The 23,455-nt window shown below is 39.6% G+C and overlaps 1 protein-coding gene across 1 annotated transcript in view; it reads left to right on the forward strand.

Moving 5' to 3' along the window:
• Nucleotides 1-23,455, forward strand: part of INADL (InaD-like (Drosophila)) — a 475,627-nt gene that overhangs the window by 73,311 nt on the left and 378,861 nt on the right. The window contains 3 exon segments of the mRNA XM_011988948.1: nucleotides 4,392-4,538; nucleotides 8,242-8,318; nucleotides 11,253-11,309. Of these exon segments, the coding sequence (XP_011844338.1) occupies nucleotides 4,392-4,538; nucleotides 8,242-8,318; nucleotides 11,253-11,309 (281 nt within the window).

A 23,455-nucleotide genomic window follows, 5' to 3' on the forward strand; every position in this document is an offset into this window, starting at 1 on the left:
GCCAGAACTTCCAACACTATGTTGAATAGGAGTGGTGAGAGAGGGCATCCCTGTCTTGTGCCAGTTTTCAGAGGGAATGCTTCCAGTTTTTGCTCATTCACTATGATATTGGCTTGTGGGTTTGTCATAAATAGCTCTTATTATTTTGAGATACCTTCCATCAATACCGAATTTATTGAGAGTTTTTAGCATGAAGGGCTGTTGAATTTTGTCAAAGGCCTTTTCTGTATCTATCGAGATAATCACGTGGTTTTTGTCTTTGGTTCTGTTTGTATGATGGATTACATTTATTGATTTGCACATCTTCAACTAGCCTTGCATCCTAGGGATGAAACCAACTTGATTGTGGTGGATAAACTTTTTGATGTGCTGCTGGATTTGGTTTGCCAGTATTTTATTGAGGATTTTTGCATCGATGTTCATCAGGGATATTGGTCTAAAATTCTCTTTTTCTGTTTGTTGTGTCTCTGCCAGGCTTTGGTGTCAGGATGATGCTGGCCTCATAAAATGAGCTGGGGAGGATTCCCTCTTTTTCTATTGATTGGAATAGTTTCAGAAGGAATGGTACCAGTTCCTCTTTGTACCTCTGGTAGAATTTGGCTGTGAATCTGTCTGGTTCTGGACTTTTTTTGGTTGGTAGGCTATTAATTATTGCCTCAATTTCAGAACCTGTTATTGGTCTATTCAGGGATTCAGTGTTTTCCTGATTTAGTCTTAGGAGGGTGTATGTGTCCAGGAATTTATCAGTTTCTTCTAGATTTTCTCGTTTATTTGCATGGAGGTGTTTATAGTATTATCTGATGTTAGTTTGTATTTCTGGTAGATCTTCCTCCATCCCTTTATTTTGAGCCTATGTATGTCTCTGCACATGAGATGGGTCTCCTGAATACAGTACACTGATGGGTCTTGACTCTTTATCCAATTTGCCAGTCTGTGTCTTTTAATTGGGGCATTTAGCCCATTTACATTTAAGGTTAATATTGTTATGTGTGAATTTGATCCTGTCATTATGATATTTGCTGGTTATTTTGCCCGTTAGTTGATGCAGTTTCTTCCTAGCATTGATGGTCTTTACAATTTGGCATGTTTTTGCAGTGGCTAGTACTGATTGTTCCTTTCCATGTTTAGCGCTTCCTTCAGGAGCTCCTGTAAGGCAGGCCTGGTGGTGACAAAATCTCTCAGCATTTTCTTGTCTGTAAAGGATTTTATTTCTCCTTCACTTAGGAAGCTTAGTTTGGCTGGATATGAAATTCTGGGTTGAAAATTCTTTTCTTTAAGAATGTCCAATATTGGCCCCCATTCTATTCTGGCTTGTAGAGTTTCTGTGGAGAGATCTTCTGGTTAGTCTGATGGGCTTCCCTTTGTGGGTAACCCGACCTTTCTCTCTGACTGTCCTTAACATTTTTTCCTTCATTTCAACTTTGGTGAATCTGACAATTATGTGTCTTGTGGTTGCTCTTCTCAAAGAGTATCTTTGTGGCGTTCTCTGTTATTTCCTGAATTTGATTGTTGGCTTGCCTTGCTAGGTTGGGGAAGTTCTCCTGGATAATATCCTGAAGAGTGTTTTCCAACTTGGTTCCATTCTCCCCATCACTTTCAGGTATACCAATCAAACATAGATTTGGTCTTTTCACATAGTCCCATATTTCTTGGAGGCTTTGTTTGTTTCTTTTTACTCTTTTTTCTCTAAATTTCTCTTCTTGCTTCATTTCATTTATTTTATCTTCGATCACTGATACCCTTTCTTCCATTTGATCAAATTGGCTACTGAAGCTTGTGCATTCGTCACGTAGTTCTCATGCCAAGGTTTTCAGCTCCATCAGGTCATTTAAAGTCTTCTCTACACTATTCATTCTAGTTAGCCATTCTTCTCATCTTTTTTCAAGGTTTTTAGCTTCCTTGCGATGGGTTCGAACGTCCTCCTTTAACTTGGAGAAGTTTGTTATTACCGATCTTCTGAAGCCTCCTTCTGTCAGCTCGTCAAAGTCATTCTCCGTCCAGCTTTGTTCCATTGCTGGCAAGGAGCTGCGATCCTTTGGAGAAAGAAGAAGAGGCACTCTGTGTTTTAGAGTTTTCAGCTTTTTGGCTCTGTTTTTTCCCCATCTGTATGGTTTTAGCTCCCTTTGGTCTTTGATGATGGTGACCTACAGATGGTGTTTTGGTGTGGATGTCCTTTTTGTTTATGTTGATGCTATTCCTTTTGATTGTTAGTTTTCCTTCTAACAGTCAGGACCCTCAGCTGCGTGTCTGCTGGAGTTTTCTGGAAGTCCACTCCAGACCCTGTTTGCCTGGGTATCACCAGTGGAGGCTGCAGAGCAGCAAATATTGCAGAACAGTAAATATTGCTGCCTAATCCTTCCTCTGGAAGCTTCGTCTCCAAGGGGCACCCAGCTGTATGAGGTTTCAGTCGGCCCCTACTGGGAGATGTCTCCCAGTTAGGCTACTCGGGAGTCAGGGACCCACTTGAGGAGGCAGTCTGTCTGTTCTCAGATCTCAAACTCCGTGCTGGGAGAACCACTGCTCTCTTCAAAGCTGTCATACAGGGACTTTTAAGTCTGCAGACGTTTCCGCTGCCTTTTGTTCAGCTATGCCCTGCCCCCAGAGGTGGAGTCTATAGAGGCAGGCAGGCCTCCTTGAGCTGCAGTGGGCTCCACCCAGTTGGAGCTTCCCAGGCGCTTTGTTTACCTTGTCAAAACTCAGCAATGGCGGACGTCACTCCCCCAGCCTCGCTGCCACCCTGCAGTTCAATCTCAGACTGCTGTGCTAGCAGTGAGCAAGGCTCCATGGGTGTGGGACCAGCCAAGCCAGGCATGGGATTTAATCTCCTGGTGTGCCATTTGCTAAGACCGTTGGAAAAGTGCAGTATTAGGGCAAGGGTGTCCCGATTTTCCAGGTAGTGTCTGTGACGGCTTCCCTTGGCTAGGAAAGGGAATTCCCTGACCCCTGTGCCTCCCGGGTGAGGCGATGCCCCGCGTTCCTTCAGCTTGCACCCACTGTCCAACCAGTCCCAGTGAGATGAACCCAGTACCTCAGTTGGAAATGCAGAAGTCACCTGCCTTCTGTGTCACTCACGCTGGGAGCTATAGACTGGAGCTGTTCCTATTTGGCCATCTTGGAATCCTTCCCTATAATGGTGTTTAATAGCTCTGAAAGAGCTCTTGGCTTCAGTTTACCACACCAACTGAATGTAGGGATACCCAGTATCTGTGAATGAGCAATTCTTGATTCTCGTGTCTCAGCCTCCCCAGTGGCTGGGATTACAGGTGTGCGCCATCGTGCCTGTCTAATTTTTGTAGTTTTAGTAGAGATAGGGTTTCACCATGTTGGCCAGGCTGGTCTTGAACACGTGACCTTAAGTGATCCATCTGCCTTGACTTCCCAAAGTGCTGGAATTACAGGCGTGAGCCACCGTGCCTGGCCTTAATTATTTTTTATAAGAATACTTTATAAGTGATGTGTAATTATTTAAAACACAACGTAGAATCACTCTTATGCAACTTATGGTTGACGGTGAAAACTTGAGTAACTCCTATGTTTTTTTTAAAAAACGGGGTCTTGCTCTGTCACCCAGGCTGTAGTACAGTGGCACGATCATAGCTCACTGCAGCCTCAAACTCCTGGGCTCAGAAAATCCTCCCACCTCAGACTCCCAAGTAGCTAGGACTACAGATGCACGTCACCATGTCTGGCTAATTTTTAAAGAAGATTTTTTGTTTGGGAGTAGAGATTGGGTCTCACTAAGTTGCCCCGGCTGGTCTCAAACTTCTGGCCTGATATGATCCTCCCACCTTAACCTCCCAAAGCACTAGGACTATAGCCATGAGCCCCTGATCCTTTCCAGTTCCTCTATTATTTTACTTAGCTCAATTTAGCAAGATGAGGAATCTCTACACCAAGGGGAATTCTTTCTAACTCCCTTCTAAGTAATAAGGTTACCTGTGTAGGTTTGTTTGTCAGTGTCATGATGATGTCATGCCAGAACATAGGAGAGCCCATAGCAATTGGTCCAGCTATTCTGCAGGTCTTGCTTCCTGCCCACCAGAACAGTAAGAGCTTAGGACTTTAGCATTTTTTTTTCCCAAGGCTATATTGAAAAGCATCTAACCCCTTCTTTGTCATTGAGTTTACCTTGCTTTTCTCTTCTCATTGTTTAGTTCCTTATTCTTTTCAATGCTATTAACAAGTTCATTTTTTAAGGAATTGATTGATTATCTATTACACATGGCATTTTGGGTTTAAAGAATCGTATATGTAAGTTATCTCAGATTTAATAAGGTCATGAAATGAGAGAACAGGAGTAAAATATGCTCACTTAAATATAGTCCTCAACAAGTAATAATTCAAGTTAACATTACAAAAATTTTCTTTAAATATGTATTTTTTGGTTTTAGGAACTGTTGTTGAACCACCCAAACCACCAGCTCTCTTTCTAACTGGAGCAGTGGAAACCGAAACTAATGTGGATGGTGAACAGGAGGAAATTAAAGATAGAATGGATAATTTAAAAAGTGACAACATACAAGCCTTAGAAAAATTGGGTAGGTACAAAGCATTCACTTTGCAATAACAGACTTCTTCATTTGTTAACCATTTTCTCTCTTTGTATTTAATATAATGTGAGAAATCTTATAGGCATTTTGGAGATATAAAATAGCATATTGTTAATATCAACATCTTTTTTTTTGAGATGGAGTTTTTTTTTTCTTCTTTTATTTTTTATTATACTTTAAGTTCTAGGGTACATGTGCACAACGTGCAGGTTTGTTACATATGTGTACATGTGCCATGTTGGTGTGCTGCACCCGTTAACTCGTCATTTACATTAGGTATTTCTCCTAATGCTCTCCCTCCCCGCTCCCCCCACCCCACGACAGACCCTGAGATGGAGTTTCATTCTTGTTGCCCAGGCTGGAGTGCAGTGGCATGATCTCAGCTTACTGTAACCTCCACCTCCTGGGTTCAAGTGATTCTCCTGCCTCAGCCTCCCAAGTATAGCTGGGATTACAGGTGCATGCCACCACACTGGGCTAATTTTTGTATTTTTAGTAGAGATGGGGTTTCACCATATTGGCCAGGCTGGTCTTGAACTCCTGGCCTCAAATGGTCTGCCCACCTGGGCCTCCCAAAGTGTTGGGATTACAGGTGTGAGCCACTGTGCCCAGCCAATATCAACATTTTAACACTGTGACAGTTGGAGACCAAGCTCTTGTTTAATTTTTCTTTACTTATGTTAAGTTTTTAATTTCATTTTAATTTTTGTAGAGATGGGGTCTCACTATGTTGTCCAGGCTGGTTTTAAACTCAAGCCATCCTCCCACCTTGGCCCCCCAGAGTGCTGAGATTATAGGTGGGAACCACCTTAGCTTATATATTATCATTGATATGTCTATATCTATAGATTATTGCTGTTTATACACATATAGCATATGTTTCTTTTTCATTATACATGTTTTTTATTATAAAAATTAATAATGTATACATTTCTATAAGTTGCATCGAATTGCCAGGCTGTTACACATTTATTCTTTAATTTTTTTTAATTGATTTGCAGCTTTGTCCTTTTACTTTGTATTTTGATACCTTAGCTATTATAGTGGACTCTACTCTCCAAGTTCATTGAGTAACAGTTGCACACAGTTCCCTGCATAAAAGTGCCTAGGAAAGCCTCGCCTGCTAAATGAAACTCCTTGAGTACTTAACACCATCCATGTTCCTGAGAAGTTTTGGCTTTTGGCTTTGTCTTGTCTCAGGTCAGGAAAGAATAGCCTATGATTTGGAAATTTACCTTGTTCTTTTTGACTCAAGTAGATTGCAGTTTATCTTTGCAAATCTGAGTTGAGCTCAGATTTTCAGTAAAAAGTCAGATGAAAATCGAGTACATTCTGAAATTAGATACAGTTTTAGAAATATTCTTTCCATAATAAATGTTCCTTTTTTTTATTATAATGACAAGACAAAGCTTTTCGTATCATCATTATACTCACGCTAGGGATAACAATACTCCTCTATTTTAAATGCTACCTGACGTTTAAAAAACATTATTTACTAAGCTTGGCTTAACTGGGCATGCTTAATAAAATAAATGACAAAACATTCAATTTTTTTTTACTAATCAAAGTACCTAATTTTATACAATTTGCACTCAACTTTTAATGTTAGTAATAGAAACAATGAAATTATTTTACTTCTTGATACTTAAGACTTTAACTCCAAGACGTGCACTACAAGATTTTCATCATCAATGTGACGGTCTTGGCATCTTATATACTATGTTCCCATTTTAAATTAAGTCCTACTTGCTAAAATGAAAGCAAGTAAAGACAGTGAACAGATGGTTCACGAAAGAGGAATACAAAAAGCTAATAACAACACTGACATATCAACTTCATTTGTAATGAAAGAAATACAAATTTTAAAAATGACATACCATTTTTTAGTTATATTTGCAAAAATTAAAGAGTATACCTACAATTGACCAGGAAGTATCAGTTTTAGAAATATTTCATGTGTGCTATTTGGATCAGCTTCACTACATTTTTTTCTTCTTGCATATGTATAATTTTAGCTTTAGAGTAAAACCAAAATCTACTAACTGCTATGAGGTTAGCTCTCTTTTTGCCTTTGGAATAATTGTTTCAGATCATCATGTTATTCATTTTTTGATCATTTTGTGTAACCTAGGATTTATTGAGCTGCTGAAAGTATATCTCTTTTCTCTAGCACTTAGGCCTTTGTACTGTGGTTTAAAACACATGACTGTGTTTTTGTTGTACAACGGAAAGGTAAAAATATAGTCAAAAGAATTGCTGGTGAAATGTCAACATTATATTATACATATATATTAACTGTCATATGAGAGCCATGTTTTTAAGCTTAGAATTCAACAAATAAATTGCAAATTTTGTTCAAATTTGTTTACCAGATAAGAAATTACTGGAAATTTATAAGAAGAAATTTATAAGGCAAGATGTTAGAACTCTTAATGTAATTTCTTAAGGAAATACTAACAGGAATAGGCACAAAGGTGCAGAGCCCAAATGAATTTGATTTTTTGTTTTTAATAGGATCTTTGGTTAGTCATCCCCTAAATGAAATCTAGCATAGCAATTAATATAGTTATTTCACGGGTGTTCTTTTATAAATGTAGTAATTTAAGTTCTTTAGTGTTCATTAGTGTTAGTCACTGATTTTTGAGGTTAGCCTGTTTCGCTTAATGATTTGTATTATGTCATTGAACATTATATGCTTATCCAAGATGAGCTGTCCATGCTGAAGACTAAAAGAACTGATACTGCAAGTTACATTTGATTTTAGGCAGATGGTTATATCAGTTGCGATAACTGTTCTGTGACTTGTTTAATCTTAAGGCAATATTGAGACAGTTTTTCTTGAAGTTAAAAAACGTAGAAGTTTGTTCATTTTCTGCTGCTGCTATGGGTATAAGTTATAACTTCAGTTTTAGTACTTTGACTTTTGCCTATTAGACATTATTCATACTATGCACCATGCACTGAGCTTCTGCTTACAGTCATGTGGAGGACAGGCAAGACACTTAAAATCTGTTTTGGCTGTATAAAATTATGCAACACAGACAGTATTACACTCAAGTAAGAAAGTCATAAAGATACAAATATCTTAATAACCAAGCAACAAAAGACTAGTGTGAAACCAGAGTTTCTATTGTCTTAAAGCTCATGGAACTTTGACTGAATTAAACCAGACAAGCCTTTGTAGCTACCCGTGTGAAAAGTCTGATTGTATTGTGTTGATATGCGCTGCTGATAGGAAAGATATCTTGATAAGTTTTTACTTTTCTAGTGGGCAGCTGGAATGGAACTACTTTGAAGTGATTAACATTTAAATTAAATCCTTCTATGTCCTAATGTATTATAAAGCAAAGCCAGATGCATTTTACTTGTAAACTATAGGATGTTTACATATAAACTGTATATAATTTAAATTTCATGTATAACTCATCATGTTCTCTTTCCTTTAAAATATCCCTTAACAAAAAAAGCTCTTTCGTAATTTGGTCACAGCTGGTCTTTACATTTTATGTTAGTTTTATAAGTCACCTCTGATTTACTTTACCTAGTAGACCTAAGTTAATGCATTTTCCTTTTTATTCATTTCCCCTTTACTTACTGAAACTGGACTGTTATTGAAGAATTTAGCAGTTAAGTGTGTTTGGCTCACAGTAGTTTCAACATTCTCTCTCTCTCTCTTTTTTTTAATATCCAGAAAAAGCCCCAGACTCTCCAGAAAATGAGCTGAAATCCAGATGGGAAAACCTATTGGGTCCTGATTATGAAGTAATGGTATGTTAAAATGCTCTAATAAAAAACACGCATGTCTCATTTCACATCAAGTTTCTAACACTACAGTCCAAAGAAATGGGAGAGTCAAAGAATAGCCAGCCTGCCTTTATTTTTCCTTCCTGCCTTTCTTCCCTATTGGATCAGTCAGTTGATTTTTTCCCCCATCTTTAGCATTTTAAGCTGTAAGAATAATTAAGGACTGCACACAAACTTCCCTTAAAATTAGCAGACACTCAGTTCATGTTGAAACCATTTAAGTCGACAATAGACAGAAAACTGTTAGGAGAGAGAGAGCTTGCCTTTAAATTTATAACCTATATCAGCTGCTTAAAATTGCTGGCATTTTTATGATTGCTTTTATGATCTGTTTGTTTTACTGTACACTGAAAGGCCTGTGGATATTAGTCCTATGTTTCACAAAGAATCTTACAGTTTTATGTGAAAAATGAAAGAATGATTATCAAATGTATTTGGAAGAACAGGAAGTAATTTAGGTTAGGTATAAGTTTATAGTACCAGTGGTCCATTAGACTTCCTTTCACCTGCTATTAGATTCATTGAGTAAGGGATTGATTACATTTCCCCATATGAATCCACATGAAGGCAGAAAGTTGTGCTTAGACAAGCCTCTACAGTTTTCACTAAATGCATTAGTAAAAAAATATTCTTTTAAATTTCTACTCTCATTCACATTTTCTTACATATGTTTATTATTAGTACTTGTTGGCTGGTTGGAGATTTAAAAAATCATTTTGGTTTAGATTACCTAGCCACTGTCTGTTGTCACAAAATTTTCAGTGTCATTAGGATGAGTCAATACAATTGACACTTTCTCTTGGTAACTTTATACCTGTGTGTCAGTTTTCCCGAGCTGCTGTTTCTTTGCTTCATAGATTTCAAATATGGTTATTAGGCTATTACCTAGCAAATGGCCTTTCCTACTTATCTTAGTGGTTTGATATTCAAAGGAATTTGCTGTACCAGTATTTACAAATGGCCAGTTTTATGATGGGCTCTTTTTTTGTTAAAAAACATTTTTTTTGGCCACATGGGGTAGCTCACACCTATAATCCCAGCACTTTGGGAGGTTGAGATGGGTGGATCACTTGAGGTTGGGAGTTTGAGACCAGCCTGGCCAATAGGGTGAAACCTTGTATCTACTAAAAATACAAAAATTAGCTGGGTGTGATAGTGGGCACCTGTAATCCCAGCTACTTGGGAAGCTGAGGCAGGAGAATTGCTTAACCCAGGAGGCGGAGGTTGTGGTGAGCCGAGATTGTGCCACTGCACTATGGCTGGCCGAAAGAGGGAGACTCCACCTCAAAACCAAAAACAAAAAACAAAAAGCAAAAAACGATTTTTTGAGAGACAGGGTCTTGCTTTGTTGCCCAGACTGGAATGCAGTGGTACAATCATAGTTCACTGCAGCTTCAACTTCCTGGGCTCAAGCGATCCTCCCACCTCAGCCTTCTGACTGACTGGGACTACAAGCATGAGCCACCACGCTCACTTAATTTTTCAATTTTTTTTTTAGAGATGGTGTCTCACTGTGTTGCCCAGTCTGATCTCGAGCTGCTAGGCTCAAGTGATCCACCCTCCTTGGCCTCCCAAAGTTCTGGGATTACAGACATGAGCCACTGCCAGCCTTCTGTTAAAATTTTATTCCCCTTATAACTAAACTTTAAAATTTCATTTATTTATTACATGGTGAGGTCATAACAGACAAATTATAAAGAGGAGACAGAATTTGAAGTTGGAAATTTAAAGTGACAGCTATCCATTAAAAGTTGTAGCATCTTGTACCAAGGAATAGTTGGCAGAAAGAAGCCAGGCATGATGGAGAGTGAATGAATGCATGTACTCCAATATTTCTTATTTCATTTTCTTCCAGAATCTGCTTATCTGAAATGCGGTACTTTCAGAAGCTGTAGTTGGGTCATTGTTTAACTTATCCCTTCCTGCCAGATGCATCATATTTTATTAACAAGTTACAGATGCAAATCATCAGTAACATACTTTTGCTTGCAAGGAATTCATTTCTGTGGATGTCCACGATTGAAGCTTAGAATAGTTTTAGGCCAGGATTAAAAGCTTTAAGTATTCCATGAGCTTTCCACCAGGGACCAGGTCTTTCTGTTTGTGTCTTTGCCAGCTATTTCTCCTGGGGAAATGGTTTGAGCTTGTTGTGGAAAGTCAGATGCTTTAGTTTTTCCAAACACATCTGACTTTACTGACCTTGCAAATTTTGTTTTGAGGCTTGAATTTGAAAGTAAAAATGGCCATATTCTTGATTTTTTCAAGAGTAAAATTTTTATGCATTTAGCCTAATGGAGGATTATATTAAAATTTTAGGGATCATGGATTTTTAAAAATAGTATGGGGGGAGGGGGGAGGGATGGCATTGGGAGTTATACCTGATGTAAATGACGAGTTGATGGGTGCTGACGAGTTGATGGGTGCAGCACACCAACATGGCACAAGTATACATATGTAACAAACCTGCACGTTGTGCACATGTACCCTAGAACTTAAAATATAAGAATAATAATAATAATTTAAAGAAAAACCCAGGCAGGACATAACCATATGAGATGATATACAAGTAATCTATAAACCTCTTTATAACCAAATGAAAACATATTTGGCATATCATTTAGGTATTTAAAAAAAATAGTATATATATTTGCCCATCACCTTCTGTTCAATTTATGCAATTTAGGGAAAAAGATTGTTGTGGAGAACAACAACAAAAAAGTCAAATATACTCTGAAATTTCACATTATGTGTTGTAGATTTCAAAAATATAAGAAAGGTATTAGAATGTAAGTCAAATAGAGTTATCAATATATAGGTTTTACAGATATTTTCAGAAAATGTAGGAAGAAATACAGTTATGTTTTTACAAATACTAGAAATTTTTTTTTGTAAATTTAGGTTGCTACTTTGGACACACAGATTGCAGATGATGCTGAGTTACAGAAATATTCAAAGGTAAGCATTTTTTATAACAAAGTTAACAGTTTTTTTTTTTTAAGAGATAGGGTCTCACTATGTTGTCCAGGTTGGTCTCAAACTCATAGGCTCAAGTGATCCTCCTGTGTTTGCCTCCCAAAGTGTTGGGATTACAGGTGGAGCCACTGAACTCTGTCCATTTTTCATAGTTTGAAGAACTTTCTTTAAATTCCTGCTGAAGAAGCTAAATTAGTGCTGTGACCTAAAGCTTCCAGAACTTAGTCTTGCATGTTTCCTGGAAATGTGATGGGTCTCACTGTTATGAAAGATGATGCCTGGGAAGAACATGGGATCCCTGTGTCAATGTCCAGAAGTCAGAACCCAGGTTTGACTCCTTTGCCCACATTAGATGTAGTATGCAGAGTAACATTGTGCAGTGTGTGTTAGCTTTTTAGATATTATAAGAAGTCCTTTAATATATGTTTCCTAAAAAGCAAGACCCAGGAATACAGGCTTTAAAAAAGGCTTCAGGTTCAGATGTTCAAGGAAAGAAAAGTGGTTTATCTTCTGAGTATAGGCAGTGGTTGTTCTTGAATTTAAAACTTTTTGGTAAGCTTTATTTCTATTGGCAAGGTGCCAGAAGACAACTTCTACAGTTTTTTTTCCAGCATTTTTTGTGTCCTGTCACTAAAAATTCCCATTCTGGATAAGCAGAGGTCAGGGCAATTGAAACTTAGAGAAGTCTTGTAGGCGGCTTCCTCAACAATCGATAAGAAAGGAAAGATGTTCTTGTCTGAGTGGTTTCAGAAGTCATACTGTAATTCTGCACGGGATATAAGTGCTGAGCCCACCTTAAACTCTTCTGTCACATGCAGTTTTAAGAATGTATTTTCTTTTTTTTTTTTTTTTGAGACAAAGTTTCACCCTTGTTGCACAGGCTGGAATACAGTGGCGCAATCTTGGCTCACCGCAACCTGTGCCTCCCGGGTTCAAGCGATTCTCCTGCCTCAGCTTCCCTAGTAGCTAGGATTACAGGCGTGCACCACCACGCCCGGCTAATTTTGTATTTTTAGTAGAGATGGGGTTTCTCACTGTTGGTCAGGCTGGTCTCCAACTCCTGACCTCAGGAGATCCACCCGCCTTGGCCTCCCAAAGTACTAGGATTACAGATGTGAGCCACAGCGCCCAGCTAAAAATGTATTTTCTGCATCCCATGCAGGTTTCATAAGAAGTTGAAAAGTCTTTAGGTAGTGCTGCCATTTTCTTCTTGGTTGAGTATTTGTAATCAATATTTATCTTCCATGATTTTATGCTATGTGTGCCATAATTTTATAGGTTTGAATTTTCTTTTCTTTCTTTTTTTTCACAACGGAGTCTTGCTCTGTCACCCAGGCTGGAGTGCAGTGGCGTGATCTCAGCTCACTGCAACCTCCGCCTCCCAGGTTCAAGCGATTCTCCTGCCTCTGCCTCTCGAGTAGCTGGGACTACATACATGTGCCACCATCCCCGGCTAATTTTTTTCTTTTTTAAGTAGAGATGGGGTTTCACCATGTTAATCAGGCTGGTCTCGAACTCCTGACCTCAGGTAATCCACCTGCCTCGGCCTCCCAGAGTGCTGGGATTACAGGCATGAGCCACTGTGCCTGGCCAGGTTTGAATTTTCTGGCACTGGAGAGTCTTTCTTCTCTTCCCAGTTTACCTGCATCTTGAGTCACTTCATCGTTGTGACTGTGTTGGCCAACTGACCAAGCTTTCCTCAGATGTACAAAATCTGAGGAAAATACAAAAAGCATATGGCTCATCTTATAGTTTAATTTTAAACTATTTACAAGGTCAGATTGGATTAGAGTAGTGACTAAATATTAATTCCCTCTCAATATATTGAGAGGGATTTAATTCAAAATGAGAGTAAGAAATACAAATACAAAGACAGGCGCGGTGGCTCACGCCTATAATCCCAGCACTTTGGGAGGCTGATCACGAGGTCCGGAGTTTGAGACCAGCCTGGCCAACATAGTGAAACCCTGTCTCTAATAAAAATACAAAAATTAGCCAGACATGGTGGCATGCACCTGTAGTCCTAGCTACTTGGTAGGCTGAGGCAGGAGAATCGCTGAACCCAAGAGGTGGAGGTTGTGGTGAGTCAAAATGGTGCCACTGCACTTCATCCTGGGCAACACAGCGAGACTCTGTCTCAAAACAAAAACAAAAACAAAAACAACATAGTGAAACCCTGTCTCAATAAAAATGCAAAAAAATTAGCTGGGCGTGGTAATGGGCGCCTGTAATCCTAGCTAGTCGGGAGGCTGAGGCAGGAGTATCGCTTGAACCCAGGAGGCAGATGTTGCAGTGAGCCAAGATTGCACCATTGCACTCCAGCCTGGGCAACAAGAGGGAAACTCCGTCTCAAAGGCAAACACCTCATCAAGCTTCATTTGTTATTAATTACTGCATTATAATGTACTGATTACATGGATTCTAGAACCAAACTGCCTCAGTTTGAATTCTGACTTATGCAGAATTTCATAGCTGTGTGATCTTAGAAAATGATCTAAAGTCCATGTTTCAGTTTTTTTATATGTAAAAAGGAAATATTAATACCTGCCTCATAGACTTATACAGAAATTAGCTATGTTATGCTTAATATTGTACTGCCTTATAAATTTATATAGGTATTAACTATAATATGCCTAGAATAGTTGCAAGCACATAGTACGCTCTTGTTTTTTGAGACGGAGTTTCGTTCTTGTTGCCTAGGCTGGAGTGCAATGGTGCGATCTTTCTTCCCTTCCCAGTTTACCTGCATTTTAAATCATTTCATCGTTGTGACTGTAAATCTGAGGAAAATACAAAAAGCAATATGGCTCATCTTGTAGTTTATCATCTTGGCTCACTGCAACCTCTGCCTCCCAGGTTCAAGCGATTCTCCTGCCTCAGCCTCCCAAGTAGCTGGGATTAGAGGCACCCACCACCATGCCTGGCTAATTTTTTCTATTTTTAGTAGGGATGGAGTTTCACAATGTTGGCCAAGCTGGTCTCGAACTTGTGCTCTCAGGTGAAGCCTTGGCCTCCTAAAGTGCTGGGATTACAGGTGTGAACCACTGTGCCCGGCCGGGCTCTTATTATTATTTTTCTTATCATCATATAAATCAGTGTTGCATGAAATTGCTCTTTAATTTACACTAAACTCTTATTTTCTGTTTAACTGTCTTCCAGTTTACTAAATTTCCTGTGCCTAATTGGCTGCTGAAGCCCATCTATTAAGTACTTAATTTTAGTTATTTATCTAGTATGGAATTTTCATTTTATTTCTTTTTAGATTATACTCCTCCGGCTAAATTCCCGACATAAAAAAAAATCTAGGGTGGGCACAGTGGCTGACACCTGTAATCCCAGCACTTTGGGAGGCCAAGGCGGGTGGATCATGAGGTCGGGAGATCAAGACCATCCTGGCTAACACAGTGAAACCCTGTCTCTACTAAAAATACAAAAAATTAGCCAGGCGTGGTGGCGGGCACCTGTAGTCCCAGCTACTCGGGAGGCTGAGGCAGGAGAATGGCTGAACCTGGGAGGTGGAGCTTGCAGTGAGCCGAGATTGCACCACTGCACTCCAGACTGGGTGACAGAGCGAGACTCTGTCTCAAAAAAAAAAAAAAAAAAAAAAAATCTGTATTTTTCATCTCTTCCTGTATTTGCCATCTTTTCCTCTAATTCTTCAGCATGTTAACCATAGCTTATAAAGACTTTAAGTGATTCCAATATCTGGATTAACTTTGGATCTGTTTCTGTCATTTGATGTTTTGTCTTTTTGTTTGGGTATGTGTTTGTTTTTGTTTGTCATGCCAAAATTTGATTAAATGTCTGACAACTATAAAAGGCTTCAGATGATATCATTAGCCTGCTAATGTGTTGACAGAGGGAGGGGAGGGAAGAGAGAGACAGAGAGAGAAAGAGAGAGAGAGTGAGAGAGTGTGTGTGGTGATACTGGTGGGTGCTCATCTTAGAGATGGGGAAGAGGTACAGTTCTGGTAAGATTCAGACTACCTCTGATTTGCTTCACTTTTAAGACACAACCTTGGCCAGGCACAGTGGCTCACGCCTGTAACCCTGGCATTTTGGGAGGCCGAGGCAGGAAGATCACCTGAGGTCAGGAGTACAAGACCAGCCTGGGCAACATGGTAAAACCTCGTCTCTCCTACAAATACAAAAATTAGCCAGGCATGGTGGTGGGTGCCTATAATCCCAGCTACTTGGGAGGCTGACGCAGGAGAATCACTTGAACCTGGGAGGCGGAGGCCGCAGCGAGCCGAGATTGTGCGACTGCACTCCAGCCTGGGCAATAGAACGAGATTCTGTCTTAAAAAAAAAAAAAGACACAGCCTCCCGCGTAATCCACAAAAGACCCTGGGGTGTTTACCAGTCCTCTTATCCTGGTGGAACCTGAACTCTAATCTTCTCTCCTTAGTAGTGTGGGCTGCTGAAATACTTGCTTTACTTTTCCAAGTTTTCCTGATTAGCTTTTCAGTCTCCTGTGCCATATTGTTTTAGAACTCAGGATATGTCCTTATAGGGAAGTCCTGCCCTGATCAGGCTGTGTTTATCACGTGGTTCAGCTTTACTTGTCTGTTCTCCCACATTAAAGCCTAAGACCCTGAATCATGTTTTATAATGTTTTATAATAAGTAAAAGACAGCAAGGAAAAAAGGCACAAAGCACACTTTGTGTACATGTTTAAAGAGTGTGATTCTCTTTCTCTAGGCAGAAGATGTTCTTTCTCACTCTCACCCCTTAGTTCTCTGCCTCCACTCTTACTGTGTCGTCTTTCCTGATCAACCTCTATGGAATGTACATATATATACACACACACACATATAAACATATATATATATTTGTACTCGGTAACTCTGATATAAATGGGCAGAAGGGCTTTGAGTTGAACATACTTTCAGAACCACCTTATAAAAACTCACTAGTGCATTTGGCTGTTCATTCATTCATCAAATAAATATTATATGTACTCTGTGCTAGGTCTGCTACTGGGTCCTAGGGTTCCAGAAGAAAACAAAGCAGGAAGAAAAATTCCTGTCCTATAGAACTTATATTTTCATGGGAGGAGGCCAAAAATAAGTAAGTTGTACCATATAAGTGATATGTACCACGGAGAGTATTAAGGCAGGGAACATAGGAAATTCAGGAGTGGGGGTTTGTCTGCAAATTTAGATAGGTTGGTCAGGGAAGGCTTAAGAAAGTAACATTTGATGAAATGCTTTTGGAGGTAAATAACTGGCCTCATTTTTTCTCTAAATAATATGAACAATAATAATTGTTTTATAGAATACTAAATAGAAATAATATTTCATATATGCCTTAATATAGCTTAGTGCCAAGATATAAGAAATGTCCAATAAATGGTAGTTTTGTTTCCCAGTTATATGCCTCTAGCACTTTTAGACTGAACATTCAAAGGCTTTTTTCTTTTAATATGCTTTTTAAAACATTTAATTAATTGAAATTTTGTTGTGGCAAAAAGTTGCTTTTCTTGTTTCCCTATTTTCTTCACTGGAAGAAAAAAAGTCATCCAAAATTACATTATTCTGTTCCTTTTTTTTTTTTTTTTTTTTGAGATGCAGTCTTGCTCTGTTGCCGGATTGGAGTGCAATGGCACCATCTCGGCTCACTGCAACCTCTGCCTCCCGGGTTCAAGCAATGTTTCAGCCTCAGTCTCCCAAGTAGCTGGGATTACAGGAACCTGCTATCACACTCAGCTAATTTTTGTATTTTTGTAGAGATGGGGTTTCACCATGTTGGCCAGGCTGGTCTTGAACTCCCGACCTCAGGTGATCCACCCACCTTGGCCTCCCAAAGTGCTGGGATTACAGGCATGAGCCACCGTGCCTGGCCGCATTGTTCTCTTTACATATTTAGTTGTTAGCTACATATTTATATATTTGCAGTCAGTATTACCTGCCTTTTGTTTAGTGTGTGTGTGTGTGTGCGCTCGCGCGCGCATGCATACACATGTGCACGCGTGTATGTGAGATAGAAGGGGTATGCTTTTCCATGTAACGTCATATATTTTTACATTTTTCTACATTAATTTTAGTTATTAAATGTCCACAGAATTTTTCTTCATTTTAATCAGCTATGATTTTTAAGAATCTTCCTATAATTGGAGATTTGCATCTTAATTCATTAGCTACTAATTTCCCTCTACAATATGTAAGGGAGATTTTAACTAACCAGTCAAAACCGATTTTATAGACGAGAGGATAGTAAAGGTTGCCTAGGTTGAATGACTTGACCGAAATTATACCACTAGATCGTAGCGGAGGCAGGTTGTAGCTTGGAGTGCATTCATCCATTCCTGAACTATTTACTGAGCTCCTACTCTATGCCAGACACTCTGCTACCATCTGTGGGAAGCAAAATGGAAAAGGTCCTTGCTCTCATAGAGCTTAGATTTTGCAATTGTATAGGGGCATGGTAATAGACAAGTAAAAAATAACTTAATAAGATAGTTGCAGATTGTAAGAAGTGTTGCAAATGAATAAACAGTAAATTGAGCATAACTGGGGTGGGGGACACTTTAGAGCGAGCCAGGGAAAGCTTTTCTGAGCTCAGGCTTGAAGGATAAGAATGTGGAAAAGAGGAGCAGCAGGTCCAGTGGCTCTGCTGTGGGAAAGGGCTCGCGTGTTGGGGGAATAGAAGTTGTTTCTTTCAGTGTCTGGGTCAAACTCAGTGAAGAGCAGAATATTGTTAAATGATGCTGGAGAGGAAGACTAGGCATTAAAGGGCCCCTTGGGAGCCACGGTGATATGTATGGACTTTGTCCTCAGTGACAGGTAACACCAGTGGGAAGTTTTGAGCAGGGTTTTTTCTATGATCTGAGGTCCAGGCTGGAGGTTTTCCCCTGTCTCATCAGCTTTCTGATTAGAACAATTATGTTTCTATGGGTCTAGCTGCTTTTAGATGGTTGCCATGCCATGGCCACCAATCTTGAAGGGATGATTCCAGAAGCATCTATATGACTGAGCGGGGTAGTTTATGCATATCATCCCAGCTCTTTGGGAGGCTGAGGCAGGAGGATCTCGAGGCCAGGAGTTTGAGACCAACCTGGTCAACAGTAGGGGAGGAGACCCTGTCTCTATTTTTTTTTAAAAAAGAAGCATCTTCATATACTATGGGCTAATGTTAACAGATAAAATTTTCTTCTGAGGTGGGTGGAGTTGTGGAGAAAGAGGGAGGTGAAAGCTATTTACAGTGACTTAAGCATTAGCTGCACTGCTTCTAGGAAGCTGTTAATCATGACACAAGAACAGTTTTCCCGCATCTAGGGAGACTGCACTTTTAGGGACGGCTTTCTTGGCAAGTGCTTACTATTAAGATAATCACAGCTCTATGAGGGAGAAGCATTAAGCTCATTCTAGTGACCTTTCTGCTGGCCATCAATTGTAATATGAAGTGAGCATCAGTAATATTGCTTGTGTGGGAAACAAAAACACCAGGTCCTGCTCTCTGGTTTTGACAAAACAGATGGACAAATTTCACTTTATTTCTCTCTTGAGTTATATGTCCTGACCCAGAGAACATTAAAGTATGGTTTCTTCCTAACCACTTTATAATGAACAAATAGAGTTTTTAAGGCAAGTGGGATGTACTGGGCTTTCCAAGAGTTATAGTGTATGTTACTGTTCAGTTACCAGGGCTGGTTCTTTGCTTTAAATATATTTTCTCCTGTATTTCTAATAGTAACCTTATTGGTCAGCAAGCATTTTCCCCTTCCCATTTTTAATATGGGAAACTTGACTGTCAGGCAGGTAAAGTCACTTGCCCAAGATCATATGCAGCTAGTAAGGGGGTGGAATTAGGAAACAAATCGAGTGCTCGCTTAGGCAGCACAAATACTAAAATTGGAACGATACAGAGAAGATTAGCATGGCCCCTGCGCAACGATGACGCACAAATTCATGAAGCATTCCAGAACTATTAAAAAATAAATTTATTTAAAAAGTTTCAAAAAAGGAAACAAATCAAGAGTTATCTGGCTTCTAAGCTTGCATCATTCTTTTTTCTTCTTTTAAATTTTAAATAGATAATATATGGGCAAGACATACAATTTAAAAGGTATAGAAATATGTACTGCAAAAGGTAATTTTTTCTCCCACCCCAGTCCTCTCATCCACAGAAGCAATGCTGTTATCAGTTCTCAAGAATGTAATTTTATACTTTGCTGCTCTCTTTTTAAGTGGAGAACGTAAGACACAGAATCAAATAACTATAGTAGCAGCAGTTACCTAGTGGTGCAGGTGGCATATCAGAAACATCAGAGGAGCTTTTTCAAAATACGTATGCCCTATTTTAAGTTCCTCCTTGCTGATACTCTGATTCTGTAGGTTTAGGGTGAGGTTCTTAAAGGGAATTTTGATTCCTTTCTTGCCTCACTTTATAGAGAATTATTATTCAGATATTGCTAAAATGCCTCATGTGTGTTCTAGAAGGATATTACTTCCTCAAGACAGATGTAGGCTTATCAGTAGGATGGCGTTTGAGCTATACTCTGAAGAATAGATTTGGAGTACAAATGAGTACAATGGGTATTTCAGGTGAAGGTACTACCGTGAACATAGGTAGGGGGAGAAAGCCAAGTGCAAAGTGTTACTTCAAGTATCAAAAATTCAGATGTATCACATGGGCCAGGCTGGAAACAAATTATATCTAAAATGCTAAATAGCAACTGATGTTTGACCTTGGTATTAGGTGACTGAAGAGAACTTTCAATTTACTACTGTACAACAGGGTACCTGTTACACATTTTTTGAACATTCTGAATTAAAATTTTGGAGGGGACCAGGAGCGGTGGCTCACGCCTGTAATCCCAGCACTTTGGGAGGCTGAGGTGGGTGGATCACCTGATGTCAGGGGTTCGAGACCAGCCTGACCAACATGATGAAACCATATCTCTACTGAAAATACAAAAATTAGCTGGGCATGGTGGTGTGTACCTGTAATCCCAGCTGCTAGGGAGGTTAAGGCAGAATCACTTGAACTCAAGAGGCAGAGGTTGCAGTGAGCCGAGATCACACCATTGCACTCCAGCCTGGGCAATGAGAGTGAGACTCTATCTCAAAAAAATAAAATAAAATAAAATAAAATAAAATAAAATTTTGGAGGGGTGAGAAAAACAAACATAAATGAAGCTCTAATGGATCGATTGTCTTGTATAACCTCTGAGGGAGGCCATCATGCTTGTGATTTTCCATTACTTTAAAACTTGTAGCCTCATTCTTGAAAAGTTTGTTTTTTATTTATGGTAAATTTAGTAATGACCTAATCTTTAAACATAAATGGCTATTTAATACTTTGTGTATGGGAGTTACAAGAACCAATCATGGATTCTTTCCGTTTTATTTTCTGTCGAGTTTAACATTTTTGCAAAATCCTTCCCCATCCCACTGACACCTTTTTGAAGTATTCCTTTCCAGAAGTTTCTTTTCCCCCTGAAGCAATATCATTTATATTCCCACTTAAGCATTTTGATATCCTGTTTTAATATCCTAAAAGTAAAGCTTCAAGCAAAATGAATGGCTGTAGTTTGTTTCATGGTAGGTCTCGCTACTTGTGGGTAGAAGGCCTGAAGCCTTCTTAATCTCATTTGATCTTCATTTTTGCACTGACAGTAAAGCACACAATGGCCACACTTCCCTTGAATGCATTTCCTTGTATCCTTTACTTATATCAGGATCATGAAAATCCTGTTGCTCCTTAACTTTGTCAGTTTAAATAGAACGCCTCACAAAGCACATTGAGTAAGCATCAAAAAGCATGACATGCAGTGTGTGTGTGAAGGCACCAATCATCTGTTTCACCCACTCTGTCATTTCAGCACTTTCTGCTAAGAACTCCGCATACTGAAAGAGGTGGACAACTAAAAGAGACAGATGAAATGCTTAATTTGTTTAGTTGCTAAATGCAGCTGGGACAGGTAATTAAACAGTCCTGCTCCCGCAGAGAAGCCTGCAGCAATGTAACATGAAATCTTAGAAACCCAGCTGTACTCAGATTTAGATTCAGAACTAATATTAGATAGGCATCCTTCCGATTGACAGATTTCGTAAACATCATTTCTGGTTTATTTGTTCAGCCTAATTGAAGATAAAGCATGTTTCGTTCACCATTTAAGTTTTCTAGGGAGCATGTGGTGTTTACAGATACCTGGGGGAATAGCCTAGAAGGCACAGCCCGTGTCTGGAGGGCACGGGATGACATGAGTGAGCCTCTGCGAATCCTGACTCCAACCGTTCCATGGAGGTGGGAATGGGGGTCATCATATGAACAGATGCAGACTGGGAGAGGATTGGAACCAGTTCTTGCCTTAACCCTTTTATCTTGTATGAGGGCATATTATTATGTAAGTAGCAAAGATCTCTGTGTGTACAGTGGGATCTTTGTTTTAATTTGGGCACTTATTTCTATGCAGAAGTTGTTACCACCATTTACTCATTTGCTCAAACCAGAAATTTAGCAATTATCCTTTTTGCTCACCTCCCACAGCCATCCCCCAGTAGGCTTTTTTGTAGGGCTGACTCACCGTTATCCCTCAAGTCTCACCTTAAGTGTCCCCTTCAATGTGGAGCCTGCTTTGACCAACTTTCCAAAATGGCCTCCACTAGTGGGGCTCTGATGTCATAACCCCGATTCCTTCCTTGTAGCACTTAACACAATTAGTAACTGCTTGTTTTCCACACAGTGGTTACACATTCCTTGGATGCATTTCCTTATATTCTTTGCTTGTCTTACCAGAACTGTGATAATCCTGCTTCTTGTTGATTGGTTGTTTATTTATGTATTTGCTTTGTCTACTTACCTTTTTACCTATTTATTATCTGTCTGCCATGCTAGATGTTAGTTCTAGGAGGGTAAAGACTTCATCCTGTATTTCCAGCTCATAACCCAATGCCTTGCACATAGTTTATACCCTGTACATATATGCTGGATATCATGTCCAAACTATATCATAGATCAGTGGTATGCTGGTAAGTTTCTAGGTGGGGATGGGGGGCGGTGGAAAAGCAGCTCCAATTTGTAGCATGTACCAATATCTGTGGTGTAAATACTCCCACCATGGCAGATATGAAGCTACCAAAATGGTGTTACTGATCAGTGAGTCGAGAGGCAATGCACAGTAGCGCTTCTTTGCTGCAGGCTTCTCTGCAGGAGCAGGGCTGTTTAATTACTTGTCCCACCTGCATTTAGCAGCTAACCAAATCAGGCATTTCATGTGTCTCTTTCAGTTGTCCACCCCTCAGTATTCTTTGAGTTCTGATAGAGAGTGTTCCTCTCTGTACAGATATAGTAGATATAAATCACTTCATGAACACAGATATTAGTAAAAGAGTGAAAAATAATTAGGAAGTGATGGATTTTGAGTACTTGTTACATTTATTTTTTTATGTTACTTATTTAATTAATTTATTTATTTTTTGAAATGGAGTCTCTCTCTGTTGCTCAGGCTGGAGTGCAGTGGCGCGATATTGGCTCACTGCAACCTCCGCCCCCCAGGCTCGAGGGATTCTCCTGCCTCAGCCTCCCAAGTAGCTGGGATTACAGGCGTGCCCCACCATGCTCAGGCAATTTTTGTATTTTTAGTAGAGACAGGGTTTCACCATGTTGGGCTAGGCTGGTCTTGAACTCCTGACCTCAAGCAATCAACCCGCATCGGCCTCCCAAAGTGCTGGGATTACAGGCGTGAGCCACCACGCCTGGCCTATTTATTTATTAGAGATGGAGTTTCAGTCTTGTTGTGCAGGCTAGAGTGTAATGGCTCAGTCTCAGCTCACTGCAACCTCTGCCCCCCGGCCTCAAGTGATTCTCCTGCCTCAGCCTCCCGAATAGCTGAGATTACACCCACTCAGCTAATTTTTGTACTTTTAGTAGAGATGGGGTTTCTCCATGTTGGTCAGGCTGGTCTCGAACTCCCGACCTCAGGTGATCTGCCCGCCTTGGCCTCCCAAAGTGTTAGGATTAAAGGTGTGAGCTACCATGCCTTGCCTACATTTATTTTTATTAATTGTAACTTTATGTGGTTTAATTTTAAATAATAGCTGTGTTTAACAACTAGCTTGCAAAATCACTGAAAATTTAACAGTCTACTCTCAAGCCAGTATAAGCCCCAGCACCGCACTGGG

This window comes from Mandrillus leucophaeus, unplaced genomic scaffold (assembly GCF_000951045.1).
Source record: "Mandrillus leucophaeus isolate KB7577 unplaced genomic scaffold, Mleu.le_1.0 Scaffold341, whole genome shotgun sequence".
NCBI lineage: Eukaryota > Metazoa > Chordata > Mammalia > Primates > Cercopithecidae > Mandrillus > Mandrillus leucophaeus.